Source organism: Diabrotica virgifera, chromosome 10 (genome assembly GCF_917563875.1).
Source record: "Diabrotica virgifera virgifera chromosome 10, PGI_DIABVI_V3a".
NCBI lineage: Eukaryota > Metazoa > Arthropoda > Insecta > Coleoptera > Chrysomelidae > Diabrotica > Diabrotica virgifera.
In genome coordinates this window covers 20,098,471-20,112,911 of record NC_065452.1, presented here as the reverse complement: position 1 = coordinate 20,112,911, position 14,441 = coordinate 20,098,471, and the positions used below count along the sequence as shown (strand labels likewise).

The 14,441-nt window shown below is 35.8% G+C and overlaps 1 protein-coding gene across 3 annotated transcripts in view; it reads left to right on the top strand.

The window, feature by feature from the left end:
* The window catches only part of LOC126878714 (SLIT-ROBO Rho GTPase-activating protein 1-like), a 466,675-nt gene that overhangs the window by 131,098 nt on the left and 321,136 nt on the right, over positions 1-14,441 (top strand). Inside the window, exon 1 of one of the 3 annotated variants that reach the window (XM_050641581.1) lies at positions 6,203-6,596. The exons of the other annotated variants lie outside the window; for them this stretch is intronic. Coding sequence (XP_050497538.1) covers positions 6,521-6,596 — 76 coding nt within the window. The 5' untranslated portion in view covers positions 6,203-6,520. Of the gene's footprint in view, positions 1-6,202; positions 6,597-14,441 lie in introns of those variants that run through there. 3 annotated transcript variants of the gene reach the window in all.

The window sequence follows — 14,441 nt, the reverse complement described above, 5'->3', positions numbered from 1 at the left end:
ATTGGGATATTAACGACTGGACTAATATTCTTTCTACTGATAAGTCGAGATTTGCACTTTGTGGATTCGACAGATACTTTGCACTGTCGAATCCACAAAATGCAAATCTTGACTTGTCAATAAAAAGAATATTAGCCCAGTCGTTAATATCCTAATCGACATGTCTTGGTACAAAATTTAAACGTGCCATACGGTGTGTCCTCGTTAACAGTGGAGCAGTAGCAGGCATTCTGTATTCTGTCTCTGATTCCAAATTCCCTTAATCTGTTTCTAACCGAATTAACACTTATTCGAACATTACGGGTTGTGGAAAAATCGCAGTTGTCTAGCTCTAACATGATGTCTACGCAAAGTGTGCAGATGTAAATAACGTTCATCTGCGTTTCTTTCCACTTTCTTTATACCTTCTTAAAACTCTTGAAACGCTGGATTGGTGGATTTCCATAATATCATCGAGATATTGCTGCGATCGTCCATCTCTAATTAAACCTACAATTTGGGCTGCTTGTTCTAATGTTATATTACTCATTTTTTGTAAGAACGCACCTCCTCATTGAAAACTCAATCAACTCGAAATGTTATGGGTTTGTAGACACCTAAAGGAGACGATAGACGAATATTATAACATTCTGCTAAAAATTATTTTTACACCTTTTTTCTGTTTCAAAAATTATGCGAAACTTTTTGTGATTAGTGTAGTTTTCGATATATTGGAAAAAATCCATTTCCATTTTGAAGCTTCAAAGGGCTGCAACTTTTTTTATGTGCACATTTGTACTAAGGTAAGTCAGGTTACACCCTGCATAATATCTATGTATGCTTGTACGGAATATGATGATTATTTGCACAAATTTAAATAAATGATTACAAGAAATTATGCTCTACATAAAATTGGTTAGTGCCTCAAATCTTGGAAAATATTTCCATAAAATTTCAATAGAAACTGAGCTAAAGCTATAATAATAATAATTGTATTCTATTTTTAGTATTTGCTATTCTGCGATTGTTATCGAATGAAACCTTTAGGGTATTTAAGCAAGTATAAAGATGTGCCCACGTATATCAACAATAGACGCAGTAGACTTTCCCGCTTAATTTTAATTAGAGGAGGTTTTTCAGAGAATCTTTATAGTCCATGTTATGAGGTCGCTCCCGTATGAAAAATTTTCCGATTCTTTTGCGGATTCCTGTTCAAAAATATCCCGTTTAAACAAAAAGAAGGGTACCGGGCGAAATTTTTGGACAGAAATTGTTCATTATGCTATTTCTAATCCGCAGAAAATACCATCATTCCTAACTCAGGGAACCACTTATTTAATACCGAAGGATCAAAATAAAGTGTTGCCAATCGGCGGATAATTATCCGATTTGCGTACCTTTTTGAGAGGTGTCGTATCTTCTTCGTATCTTTAAAAAATAGGATATTTGCGGATATTTTTCAGTGTATCTACCATCGACTAAAACTTTCTCATCCATATATTCCCAACACCAACAACACATTAATTTTGTTTGGTTCCACCTAAATTTTTATAAATAGCCTATACTGGATGAATGTTAGTGACATCCTATACTTTTCTCTTTTGACAAAAGGGACATGTGCCGATTCTTTTGTTTAGAATTTAAATGCACAAGTGCACAAACTTAAGGCATACTAATCCAAATTTCAAAAACCGTCTGCCGTCCGATGTTATTTATGAGTTTTTAGTTTTTAGTCTTTAAATTTATTAAAGCTAATTCACGCACGATTTAGTTTTATTTGCATTTTATGTAGTGCAGTGCTTAATGAAACGTTTCCAGATTTCTCGGACATGAGATGTAGTTAAATCTAGTTCTTTTTCTAATATCTTAAACAAAACCATTTCATCAAAACATGTTATACTTACCTAATTATATTTATGATTTTTTTTGAGGAATGTAATGATACTATGCAGAAAAGAACTTTCCGGCACAGAAACGTCACTTTTCTGCACACTACTGTCAGTTATTCTGTGATAAAATATTAAGTTTGTTAACATAAAATTGTGCAGAAAAATGCATTTGGAATAGTGGTTGTAGAAAAATTTACTTATTTGAAACTAGTAATATCTAGATATCTACTAATTTACTCAAAAATCCTTCAAATTTTTTGCCTATAAAAATTATTTAGTCGGGCATTAACGTTGAACGCACCACGGGTATTATGGATACTAACTTTGATACCTTAATAACTACAAGACTGTCAAATACATTTCTATTGTTTTAGTTGTACTAAATCTTTAGTTGTTAAAAGAGCGTAGGCGCAAAATTTCGGACCAATAATCTTTAAACGTATTAATTTTTTTCGAATCCTGGGAAAACTAATAAATATTTTTGAAAAATTTGAACGCAGAATGAAAGATTCCATTATTACCGAGGGCTGAAAGTCCCTTAGAATAAACAAAATGTTTCTTTTGAATGAGATATTTGAAATTAAAAGTCACACTTAATATTCTCTTTTCCTTTTACCCCTGTAACATATTAGAATAAAAATTATAGAAGTCTTCAGGGACTTTCGGCCCTCGGTAATAATGTAATCTTTCATTCTGCGTTTAAATTTTTAAATAATACTTATTAGCTTTCGCAGGACTCGAAAAAAATAATGCATTTTAAAAGCATTGACCAGAAATGTTGCGCCTATGCTATTAATGTAGCTGTAGTTTATTTTGTATTGATTTATTTATTATTTATTTTTCCAGTACCTAGTTTTAGGTAGTTATTACGTTTTAATAAAATAATATTTAAAAGTGTTTTTTTTTTTACTTAAATAATTATAATAAATTAATATAACGATCCAAATAATGAAATATTTAGATTTATTTATTTATTTAGAATTTAACACTTACGATAATACAAAATACGAATAATATAATAATAGTAAGTAAATAGTATTTACATACATGAATTAGGTAATAATCAGCTAGGATACGAGATTTTCATCTATAAACGAAAATTTTTAAACTGTGAAATAGAGAATCCAGTAGATTAAAGGGCCGGTTTTTCGAACGCTAATCAGAAATGGAATCAACTGATCATTATCAAATATTTAATTACTGTCAATGTCAACTTTGATTGGGTTACTGAAAACATAATTGATTACAATTATGAGATTAATTGATTAATTAATCAATTATCTTAATTATTGTTACGTTAATTGATAATTAATAATTAATTATTCAATCAATTATGTTAATTATCATAATGATAATTGATTACAATCAACTGATTGGCTTACGAACAACGGATTTTGTTATTTGTTGGTTGTTAAGGGGACTAAAAGAATAACAGTGGCAACATTGATTTTAATAACAGAATAATTTTTGACCTAGCGTACCTTTTCGTGACAAATCGGATATTTTTCGAGCGATCATCGGATAATCTAGAGAAATCCGATTGGCAACACTGAAAATAACACCCAAGATCCAGCCAAATACCGCCCAATTACTTGTCTTCCAACTTTGTATAAAATGGTCACATCCCGTGTAGCCCGGCTTACCAACACTGTGGTCTGAACAATATCATAGAGCCTCAACAGAAACGATGCCCTAAGGGTTCCATGGTTTGCAAAGAACGATTTGTCATCGACTCAGTCATTTCTAACCAGGCATATTCGAAAAAGAGGAACCTTTTTACTGCCTTCATTGATTACAAGAAGGCCTTTGATTCAGTGCCGCATCAATGGCTTATAGATATATTAAGAATATATAAAGTCGATGGTAATCTTTTTAAAGCATATAATGACAGAGTGGAAGACTAAAATTCACCTTCAAATACCTGGTGAAAATAACATCGAAACTGAAAATATCGCAATCAACCGGGGCCTGTTCCAAGGAGATTCGTTGAGTCCACTGAGGTTCTGTCTAGCTGTGAACCCACTATCTCAGCTATTGAACTCCACTGACGCATATTTTAGCATCAAAAATAACAACAATGTGGTGGCGAAGCTTAATCATCTGTTGTATATGGATGATTTGAAATTACTGCTAGATTCTACTTAGATGAAATGCTAAAAACTGTAGAATCCGTTTCTAATGATATTAGTCTTCAGAGGAAAAGTACAGCCCGGAGGATTCGAAATGCAAAATGGCCAGAACATCGACGCCATGGGTGAAAACGATATGTATAAATATCGCGGGATTAAAGCAAACGCGGAAAATTGACCATAAGCAAATGAAAACTTGAGATAACTACGGAGTTTATACGAAGGATAAAACAGCTGCTTCGTTCACACCTTAACAGTGAAATTTGTTTAAGGCACTAAACACCGACGCATGTTCCGCGCTTAGCTATTCGTTTGGCATTGTTAAGTGGACAAAAACGGACATAGAGAATCTTCAGCGAAAAGTAAGGACACACCTTACAAAGGCACAAAAACACCGTCCTCGAAGTGCAGTAGAAAGAACGACATTACCACGGAATTTTGGAGGAAGAGGACTTATGGATATAGGTGAGCAATTAGATAAACGCATTGCTAATTTAAGAACTTATTTTTAGATGCAGGCTGAGACATCTATTCTACATCGCGCTACCTGCGCAGTAGATGACACAACACCGATCAGACTGAGAGAACCAGAAATGCGCATAAATCACCTTACAAAGAATGAAAAAATGCGCATCTGGATGGGTAATCCTCTGTGCAGGTGTCATCCCAATGAGGTCAGCCAAGACGATGTCGACAATATAGCGTCGAACTATTGGTTGGCATCAGGAAAGATGTTCCCCGAAACGGAAGGTGCATTACTGGCCATTCAGGATCAAGTTATGCCAACCAAAATACATGAAATATATTGTCAAAGATCCTCAGGTCCAAAACGATGTCAAGCCCAAGAAACCACTGGATACTGAAACACTGCAACTGAATACAAGGAAAGGCATGACTCAGTATTTAAGATCCTTCATCAAGAGATAGCTATTAAACTGGGACTTCTCCAAACGGATCATCTCTCATATTATCAATACGTTCCTGAGAGTGTGCTTGAGAATAACAACTACAAGCTATACTGGGACCGCACTGTGCTCACAGATCAAACAGTGGCATACAATAGACCAGATCTCGTACTAGTCAATAAATTAACGTATAGGTATATACTACAATAGCATATATACTGCGACAGATGCGCACTATATAGTGCGCCGCCGCGGCGCTATGGCTTGGAAGTCGAGCGGACGCGCATAATTAACAATTCAAAAACAACGGTGTACAATTAAATAATCCCAAATTACTCATCAGAATGTGAAAATAGAATGTTTAAACTTCAATTTAGGCACTTGGCAAAGTAAAAATAATAACTTACATACTATGAGTTTTCAAGCCTCTAAAATAGGGATGGCGGTTATTGACAAAGCACCGATTTTCGGTTATACCGGTTTTTATTTCCTACGGTTTAACCTGTTAAAAAACCGGTTATTCCATAAACCGGTGTTCGGTTTTTTTTATTCATAGCCAATACCCAATAGGTTACATTTACATTTCGCTTTAGTTTGCGATACTCCAATCGAATCGATATCAGTCTATATCAGTATAGAAATCAGTCTTCATTGTTGTGAAATTGGTTTCAGTCAGCTGAAAATCTCTCATTTACGCGCGGGGAGCGATACATTTTCCCATTTTTCTCTGAATTCAGTATTTTTTCCACTTATCCGGTTTTTCACTGGTTATTACTTTAAAAAGAAAACACCGGGTTAAAAACCACAGGAAAAACCGATTATTTCAGAGCAAAATACCGGTTTTAGGTTATAACCGGTAGGTTTTTCCCATCCCTACTCTAAAATGCATATTTTCGCATTTTTCAGATTCTAAATCGCTCATAATTCGATTCGATATAATTTTAAATTCGAAAACTATAAACTTTTGAGAAAACTGACGAAAGACCTTTTTAGTTTAAAATGACCCAAAAACCCCAAAAAAGGTGATTTTTTGAATTTGTTTAAAAGATTTCTGTCTGCCCAAACATTTCGCCCGGTACGCTCCTAGTTTGTTGAAACGGGACATTTTGAACAGGAATCCCCAAAGAAATCGAATCAGAAATTTTTCCTTACGTGAGTGACCTCACAACATGAACTATTACGAATAGGAAAAATGATTATTTTTAAATACTTCCCTGTTGGAAATCTGGCAACTGCGTACTCACACTATACAATCGTCCCTACTTGCCGCTGTTCTGCCGTTGCCGTTTGTCGATGCCTATGCCTATCCCCTTCTGTGTGTTGCCCTGTCATGGCAGAAACAACACAGACATTCAGATTCAGATACAGCCCAGAATTCAATTCAGACTGATCTGAGGACTAACCTTGGCAGTAGAGATTTCTCTGTCATAATCTGTGTATATACTACTCTTTATATTAGAAATCGGTTGACAGGTAGACATCTATTATTTTGGTTTGTATTTGTAGACCACTCACGTGCGAAGCCGGTTCTCAGTGCTTTTATTTACGTTTTTCGTTGTTCTTTGTGATCAAATGTGATACCAACATTCTTAGTGTTAGACCAAAATACATACCAGTGATGTTTCAGTGCATTATACAGCAGAAGAACGATTGGATTCACTCCTACAACACAGAAAATAAAGACGTATTTCCAGGTATTCTTAAATTTTTTTTGTTTTTTTTTGTTCAGTGAAAATATATAGCATCAGAGAGTTCAGTTGATTTTGAATGTGAGCCAAAAAGTTTATAAAGAGAACATTGTTTGATCACATTGGCAATGTTTTCGTAAGAAAAAACTGTTAGTTGGTGCCTAAAATTATTCGTTTAGTCAACCAAATGAAAATGTTACTTTGTTTATCGTTTTTGAATAACATGATTTGAAAATATTTTTAATATTTCCAAAATTTTTGGAATAAACCTTTGTTTTTCGTACTCCGAGTACCTATGTCTTCGTCTTCTGTCATTGCTTTGATGTTGTTTTCAGTTTTATTAAATAAACAATTCATTATTTTCAATCATTTCCAATAATTGCTCTGTATTATTTAGAAAACTTTATGAGTTACTACATACTTATGAACTTCGTTTCAAATCTTGTATGTCACAAAAGAACAAAACAAACTCAGTTTGTTTACGAGTGTGAGGTGATTAATTATTGTCGTAGTGGTTAAGGAGAGAATGTAAAAAGAGCATTATTTCCCAATGGAGTCTTTTTTTAGTTCAATAGTTCTTCAATTACCGGATTAGGTCCCTGAAGTCAGACTCTGGAAATGCTTCAAAACACCCAGAGTTGAAGCACTTGTTCATTTTTCATTGCCAAAGCAACATTTTAGGCGCATTGCCTCGGTGAAGAGGATTGTTTATTTTGAAAATCCTTTTGGGTGGCTTAGAACATCCGCCTAATATTCGCCAATAATGGTTTGATCCTTTGTGTTAAAGCAGATGGTTAAAAAAGTAATTATTCAATTCCAAAAAACCAGCCATAACGTTCTAGTCTATGCGGTTGTTTTGCTTGCTTTCAAGTGGATGTGCAGACAGGGCCGTAACTACCATTGGGGCAAACGGGGCAATGCCCCGAGACCCCAGCCAAGGGGGGCCCCGCAGGTGCTCCTTGTTTGATTGACCGTGTATAGATTTTAACGAGAACAATAAAAATATGTATTTTAAAAGCCGATCCCAACGAAATATTTTCAAATGACACAATTTTAAAAAGACATTACGGGGACACCCTAGACCAGCGGTTCTCAACCTTTTTTACTCAGCGACGCACTAACGTACTCCTTACAGATTCGCGACACCCTTATATGTACAACTGTTTGCTAGTGGTAGGTAAGTACAGATGAATATATTAGGAAATATTTACGGATTGGCACTTTATTGATTGGTATAACGTGGTATATACCTAATAGTTAAAAAATGGTTGAATGCATGACAAGTAAAACAATATAAATAAAAATGTCGTATTCGTAAATCTCGCGACACAGCTGATAGGTTCTTCCGGCACACCAGTGTGTCGCGACACGGTGGTTGAGAACCGCTGCCCTAGACCTGAACATAAAGTTTTAATTTATCACTGGAGAAATTAGTCTTTTCGACTAAAATGCAGTTGGAGCAGAATAAGCGGCCCTGAGACCTGAGGTAAGCTGGGGCCCCCGAGACCTTAACATAAAAATTTAAATTATTACTTAGAAATAAGTTATTTCGGCGTAATAAAACCTAAAATGCCATTGAAAGAGGGGGCCCGGGCTAATCAAAATTATTTAGCTTAAAATAAGGTGATTTCAAAATCTTTTGTATTGGTCAACTAAAATAGCAATATTATGTAGGTACAAGAAACTTCAGTCATTGTAATGCATTAAAATGCGTTTTCAAGGGGTTAAATATCAAACATTTTTTCGGGCCCCCTCTTCCCCCAGACCCCCCGGTAGGGGGCCTCCGGATCAAGTCGTCCCCGGGGCCCAACATCGTACTTACGGCCCTGTGTGCAGATCCACCTGCTCTAGCCACTGCTTGGACTATTGTTTTGATTCAGGCGTAAAGTGGTCAATGTCAGGTTATCCCACGTTATAAATTGCTTATATTGACAGGATCCTTACCAATTCTTATTATTTTTGTTTCACATTGGCAATGTTTTCGTAATAAAAAACTGTTAGTTGGTGCCTAAAATTATTCGTTTAATCAACCAAATGAAAATGTTACTTTGTTTATCGTTTTTTGAATAACATGATTTGAAAATATTGATGTTAATATTCCCAAAATTTTTGGAATAAACCTTGTTTTTCGTACTACGAGTATACTGTCTTCTGTCATTGCTTTGATGTTGTTTTCAGTTTTATTAAATAAACAATTCATTATTTTCAGTCATTTCCAATAATTGCTCTGTATTATTTAGAAAACTCACTTTTCTAGGTGATCCTTTTTTGGATTCTAGCTTTATGACTTACTACATACTTGTGAACTTCGTTTCAAATCTTGTATGTCACAAAAGAACAAAACAAACTCAGTTTGTTTACGAGTGTGAGGTGATTAATTATTGTCGTAGTGGTTAAGGAGAGAATGTAAAAAGAGCATTATTTCCCAATGGAGTCTTTCTTTAGTTCAATAGTTCTTTAGTTTCCCTGAAGTCAGACTCTGGAAATGCTTCAAAACACCCAGATAGAGTTGAAGCACTTGTTCATTTTTCATTGCCAAACAACTTTTTAAGTGCATTGCCTTGGTGAAGGGGATTGTTTATTTTGAAAACCCTTTCGGTGGCTTAGAACATCCGCCTAATATTCGCAAATAATGGTTTGATCCTTTGTGTTAAAGCAGATGGTTAAAAAATAATTATTCAATTCCAAAAAACTAGCCATAACATTCTAGTCTATGGACTTGTTTTGCTTGCTTTCAAGTGGATGTGCAGACAGGGCCGTAACTACCATTGGGGTAAACGGGGCAATGCCCCGATACCCCAGCCAAGGGGGGCCCCGCAGGTGCTCCTTGTTTGATTGACCGTGTATAGATTTTAACGAGAACAATAAAAATATGTATTTTAAAAGTCGATCCCAACGAAATATTTTCAAATGACACAATTTTAAAAAGACCTTACGGGGACACCCTAGACCTGAACATAAAGTTTTAATTTATCACTGGAGAAATTAGTCTTTTCGACTAAAATGCAAATGGAACAGAATAGGGGGCCCTGAGACCTGAGGTAAGCTGGGGCCCCCGAGACCTTAACATAAAAATTTAAATTATTACTTAGAAATAAGTTATTTCGGCGTAATAAAACCTAAAATGCCATTGAAAGAGGGGGCCCGGGCTAATCAAAATTATTTAGCTTAAAATAAGGTGATTTCAAAATCTTTTGTATTGGTCAACTAAAATAGCAATATTATGTAGGTACAAGAAACTTCAGTCATTGTAATGCATTAAAATGCGTTTTCAAGGGGTTAAATATCAAACATTTTTTCGGGCCCACTCTTCCCCCAGACCCCCGGATCAAGTTTGCCCCGGGCCCCCGGATCAACTTTTCCCCGGGCCCCAACATCGTACTTACGGCCCTCTGTTCAGATCCACCTGCTCTAACCACTGCTTGGACTTATTGTTTTGATTCAGGCGTAAAGTGGTCAACGTCAGGTTATCCCACGTTATAAATTGTTTATATTGAGAGGATCTTTACCAATTTTTATTATTTTTGTTTCACATTGGCAATGTTTTCGTAAGAAAAAACTGTTAGTTGGTGCCTAAAATTATTCGTTTAGTCAACCAAATGAAAATGATACTTTGTTTATCGTTTTTGAATAACATAATTTGAAAATATTGATGTTAATATTCCCAAAATTTTTGGAATAAACCTTTGTTTTCCGTACTACGAGTATACTGTCTTCTGTCATTACTTTGATGTTGTTTTCAGTTTTATTAAATAAACAATTCATTATTTTCAATCATTTCCAAAAATTGCTCTGTATTATTTAGAAAACTTACTTTTCTAGGTGATCATTTTTTGGATTGCTTTATGAGTTACTACATACTTACGTACTTCGTTTCAAATCTAGTATGTCAGATGTCACAAAAGAACAAAACAAATTCAGTTTGGTTACGAGTGTGAGGTGATTAATTATTGTCGTAGTGGTTAAGGAGAGAATGTAAAAAGAGCATTATTTCCAAATGGACTCTTTCTTTAGTTCAATAGTTCTTTAATTACCGGATTAGGTCCCTGAAGTCAGACTCTGGAAATGCTTCAAAACATCCAGATATAGTTGAAGCACTTCTTCATTTTTCATTGTCAAAGCAACTTTTTAGGCGCATTGCCTCGGTAAAGAGGATTGTTTATTTTGAAAATCCTTTCGGTAGCTTAGGCTTAGAACATCCGTCTAATATTCGCCAATAATGGTTTGGTCCTTTGTGTTAAAGCAGATGATTAAAAAAGTAGGCAATTATTCAAATCCAAAAAACTAGCCATAAAATTCTAGTATTCTAGTGTATGCGGTTGTTTTGCTTGCTTCCAAGTGGATGTGCAAACAGGGCCGTAACTACCATTGGGGCGAACGGGGCAATGCCCCGGGACCCCAGCCAAGGGGGGCCTCGCAGGGCCCCTTGTTTGATTGACCGTGTATAGATTTTAACGAGAACAATAAAAATATGTATTTTAAAAGCCGATCCCAACGAAATATTTTCAAATGACACAATTTTAGAAAGACTTTACCCTAGACCTCAACATAAAGTTTTAATTTATCACTGAAGAAATTAGTCTTTTCGACTAAAATGCAGTTGGAGCAGAATAAGCGGCCCTGAGACCTGAGGTAAGCTGGGGCCCCCGAGACCTTAACATAAAAATTTAAATTATTACTTAGAAATAAGTTATTTCGGCGTAATAAAACCTAAAATGTCATTGAAAGAGGGGGCCCGGGCTAATCAAAATTATTTAGCTTAAAATAAGGTGATTTCAAAATCTTTTGTATTGGTCAACTAAAATAGCAATATTATGTAGGTACAAGAAACTTCAGTCATTGTAATGCATTAAAATGCGTTTTCAAGGGGTTAAATATCAAACATTTTTTCGGGCCCCCTCTTCCCCCAGACCCCCCGGTAGGGGGCCTCCGGATCAAGTCGTCCCCGGGGCCCAACATCGTACTTACGGCCCTGTGTGCAGATCCACCTGCTCTAGCCACTGCTTGGACTATTGTTTTGATTCAGGCGTAAAGTGGTCAATGTTAGGTTATCCCACGTTATAAATTGCTTATATTGACAGGATCCTTACCAATTCTTATTATTTTTGTTTCACATTGGCAATGTTTTCGTAATAAAAAACTGTTAGTTGGTGCCTAAAATTATTCGTTTAATCAACCAAATGAAAATGTTACTTTGTTTATCGTTTTTGAATAACATGATTTGAAAATATTCATGTTAATATTCCCAAAATTTTTGGAATAAACCTTTGTTTTTCGTACTACGAGTATACTGTCTTCTGTCATTGCTTTGATGTTGTTTTCAGTTTTATTAAATAAACAATTCATTATTTTCAGTCATTTACAATAATTGCTCTGTATTATTTAGAAAACTCACTTTTCTAGGTGATCCTTTTTTGGATTCTAGCTTTATGAGTTACTACATACTTGTGAACTTCGTTTCAAATCTTGTATGTCACAAAAGAACAAAACAAACTCAGTTTGTTTACGAGTGTGAGGTGATTAATTATTGTCGTAGTGGTTAAGGAGAGAATGTAAAAAGAGCATTATTTCCCAATGGAGTCTTTCTTTAGTTCAATAGTTCTTCAGTTTCCCTGAAGTCAGACTCTGGAAATGCTTCAAAACACCCAGATAGAGTTGAAGCACTTGTTCATTTTTCATTGCCAAACAACTTTTTAGGTGCATTGCCTTGGTGAAGGGGATTGTTTATTTTGAAAACCCTTTCGGTGGCTTAGAAGATCCACCTAATATTCGCAATTAATGGTTTGATCCTTTGTGTTAAAGCAGATGGTTAAAAAATAATTATTCAATTCCAAAAAACTAGCCATAACATTCTAGTCTATGGACTTGTTTTGCTTGTTTCCGTACATATCCACCTGCTCTAGCCAATGTTAGTTTGGACTATTTTGATTTCTGGCGTAAAGTGGTCAGCGTCACGTTATAAATAGTTTATATTTAGAGGATCCTTACCAATTCTTATTATTTTTGTTGTCTATCATTAATTAAATAAGAGTAGGACATTTGACAACAGAAGACCCAGATATAAACACAGGAATCCGCCAAGGCGTTTCACTGAGCCTTTTCATATTTAATTTAATAATAGACAAAATATTAGAAAACCTTCCCAGAACAGCTGGATTTCAGATGGGTATAGAGTCGTTTGCTACTCTGACGATGCTGTCCTTATCGCCGATTCTCAAGACAATGTCCAAAGGCTACTGCATGCATTTAATACTAAAGCTAAAGAACTTCTTCTTCTTATGGTGCCTATCCGTTACGGATGTTGGACACTAACATGGCTATTCTGACTTTGTTGACTGCTGCCCTGAAAAGTCCGGTAGTGGTTAAGTTAAACCATTTTCGCAGGTTATGCAGCCAGGATATTCTTCTTCGTCCTGGACCTCTTTTCCCGTGCACTTTACCTTGAAGTATGGTCCGAAGTAGGTCATATCGTTGTTCATTGCGCATTACATAGCCCAGGTATTCCAGTTTGCGACGTTTTATGGTTACGACTAGTTCGCGCTCTTTACCCATTCTATGTAGAACTTCTTCATTGGTAACTCTGTCTATCCAGGAAATCCTCAAAATGCGTCTATAGCACCACATCTCAAATGCTTCGAGTCTCTTCAGTGATGCTTCAGTTAAGGTCCATGACTCCACGCCATATAAAAGAACGGGCTAAAGAACTAAATATGCTTAATGCTTATCAACTCCGAGAAGACTAAGTGCCTAGTAGTTTCCAAAGAACCGATAAGATGCAAATTGGAAATTGACTCCAAAACCTCTAAAAAGAGGTCAGAGAACAAACTATTAAAACAGATAGAACCTCGGGATGCCTGAAAGGGGCCAAGGACGCTTCATCGCTGCCAGTTCATCGCCGCCCTTTCGATGCCGCCAATTCATCGCCGGTCGATTCATCGCCGGCCGATTCATCGCCAGTCAGTTAATCTCTAACTGATTTATTTCCGAATTTGCAACTAATTTTCGACAGTTACATTTATTATTTATTATTAATATTAATTAGGAATATAGGTATTAATAATTAAAGAAAAATTATGACGTAGATACAACACTGGTATATTGAACACTACATAAATTTGAATATATATTATGTTTCTACAAAGGTTATTTAACACTACAAATTTAGTACTATTTAGTATAAAATTTAGGAACGTAGAAATAGAACAGTAAATATAATAATATTTTTTATCGTTTTAATTGTCATATAAGTTTTGAACTGAATTTAACGTCGTGTCGTGTCACCTTTTACTCCTTACTTACTCCGTGGCGTTACAACCCTTCGTGGGTTTTAGCCGACTCGACAAAATGCCTCCACTGTTTTTTGTCTTGAGCAACCTCCATCTAATTCTCCACGCCCATCGCACTTAGGTCTCCTGCTATATTATCTCGCCACCGGAGTCGAGGGCGTCCGCGTGGTCTCCTTCCAGTTGGGACTTCCTCCCACACCAGTCTTACTGTTCTTTGGTCAGAATGTCTTTTGAGGTGTCCTGCCCATTGGAGTCTTCTGAACTTTATTTCTTTTATGATGTTGGCCTCTGGGTAAAGTTCTTCGAGCTCTTTGTTAGTTCTTATCCTATATTGTCCTGATGCTTCATCCAGCACAGGACCAAAGATCCTCCTTAGGATTCTTCTTTCCCAAACAAGTAGTCTCTCTTCGTTTGTCTTTGTTATCGTCCACGTTTCGCTTCCATACGTCACAACGGGTCGTATGATTGTTTTATAGACATCTTCGTACGTCTTGTTAGTTGTTTTTATTTTATAAGGTTTTGGAGGCCAAAAAGACATCTGTTGCCGGCCTGTATCCTGTTGTTT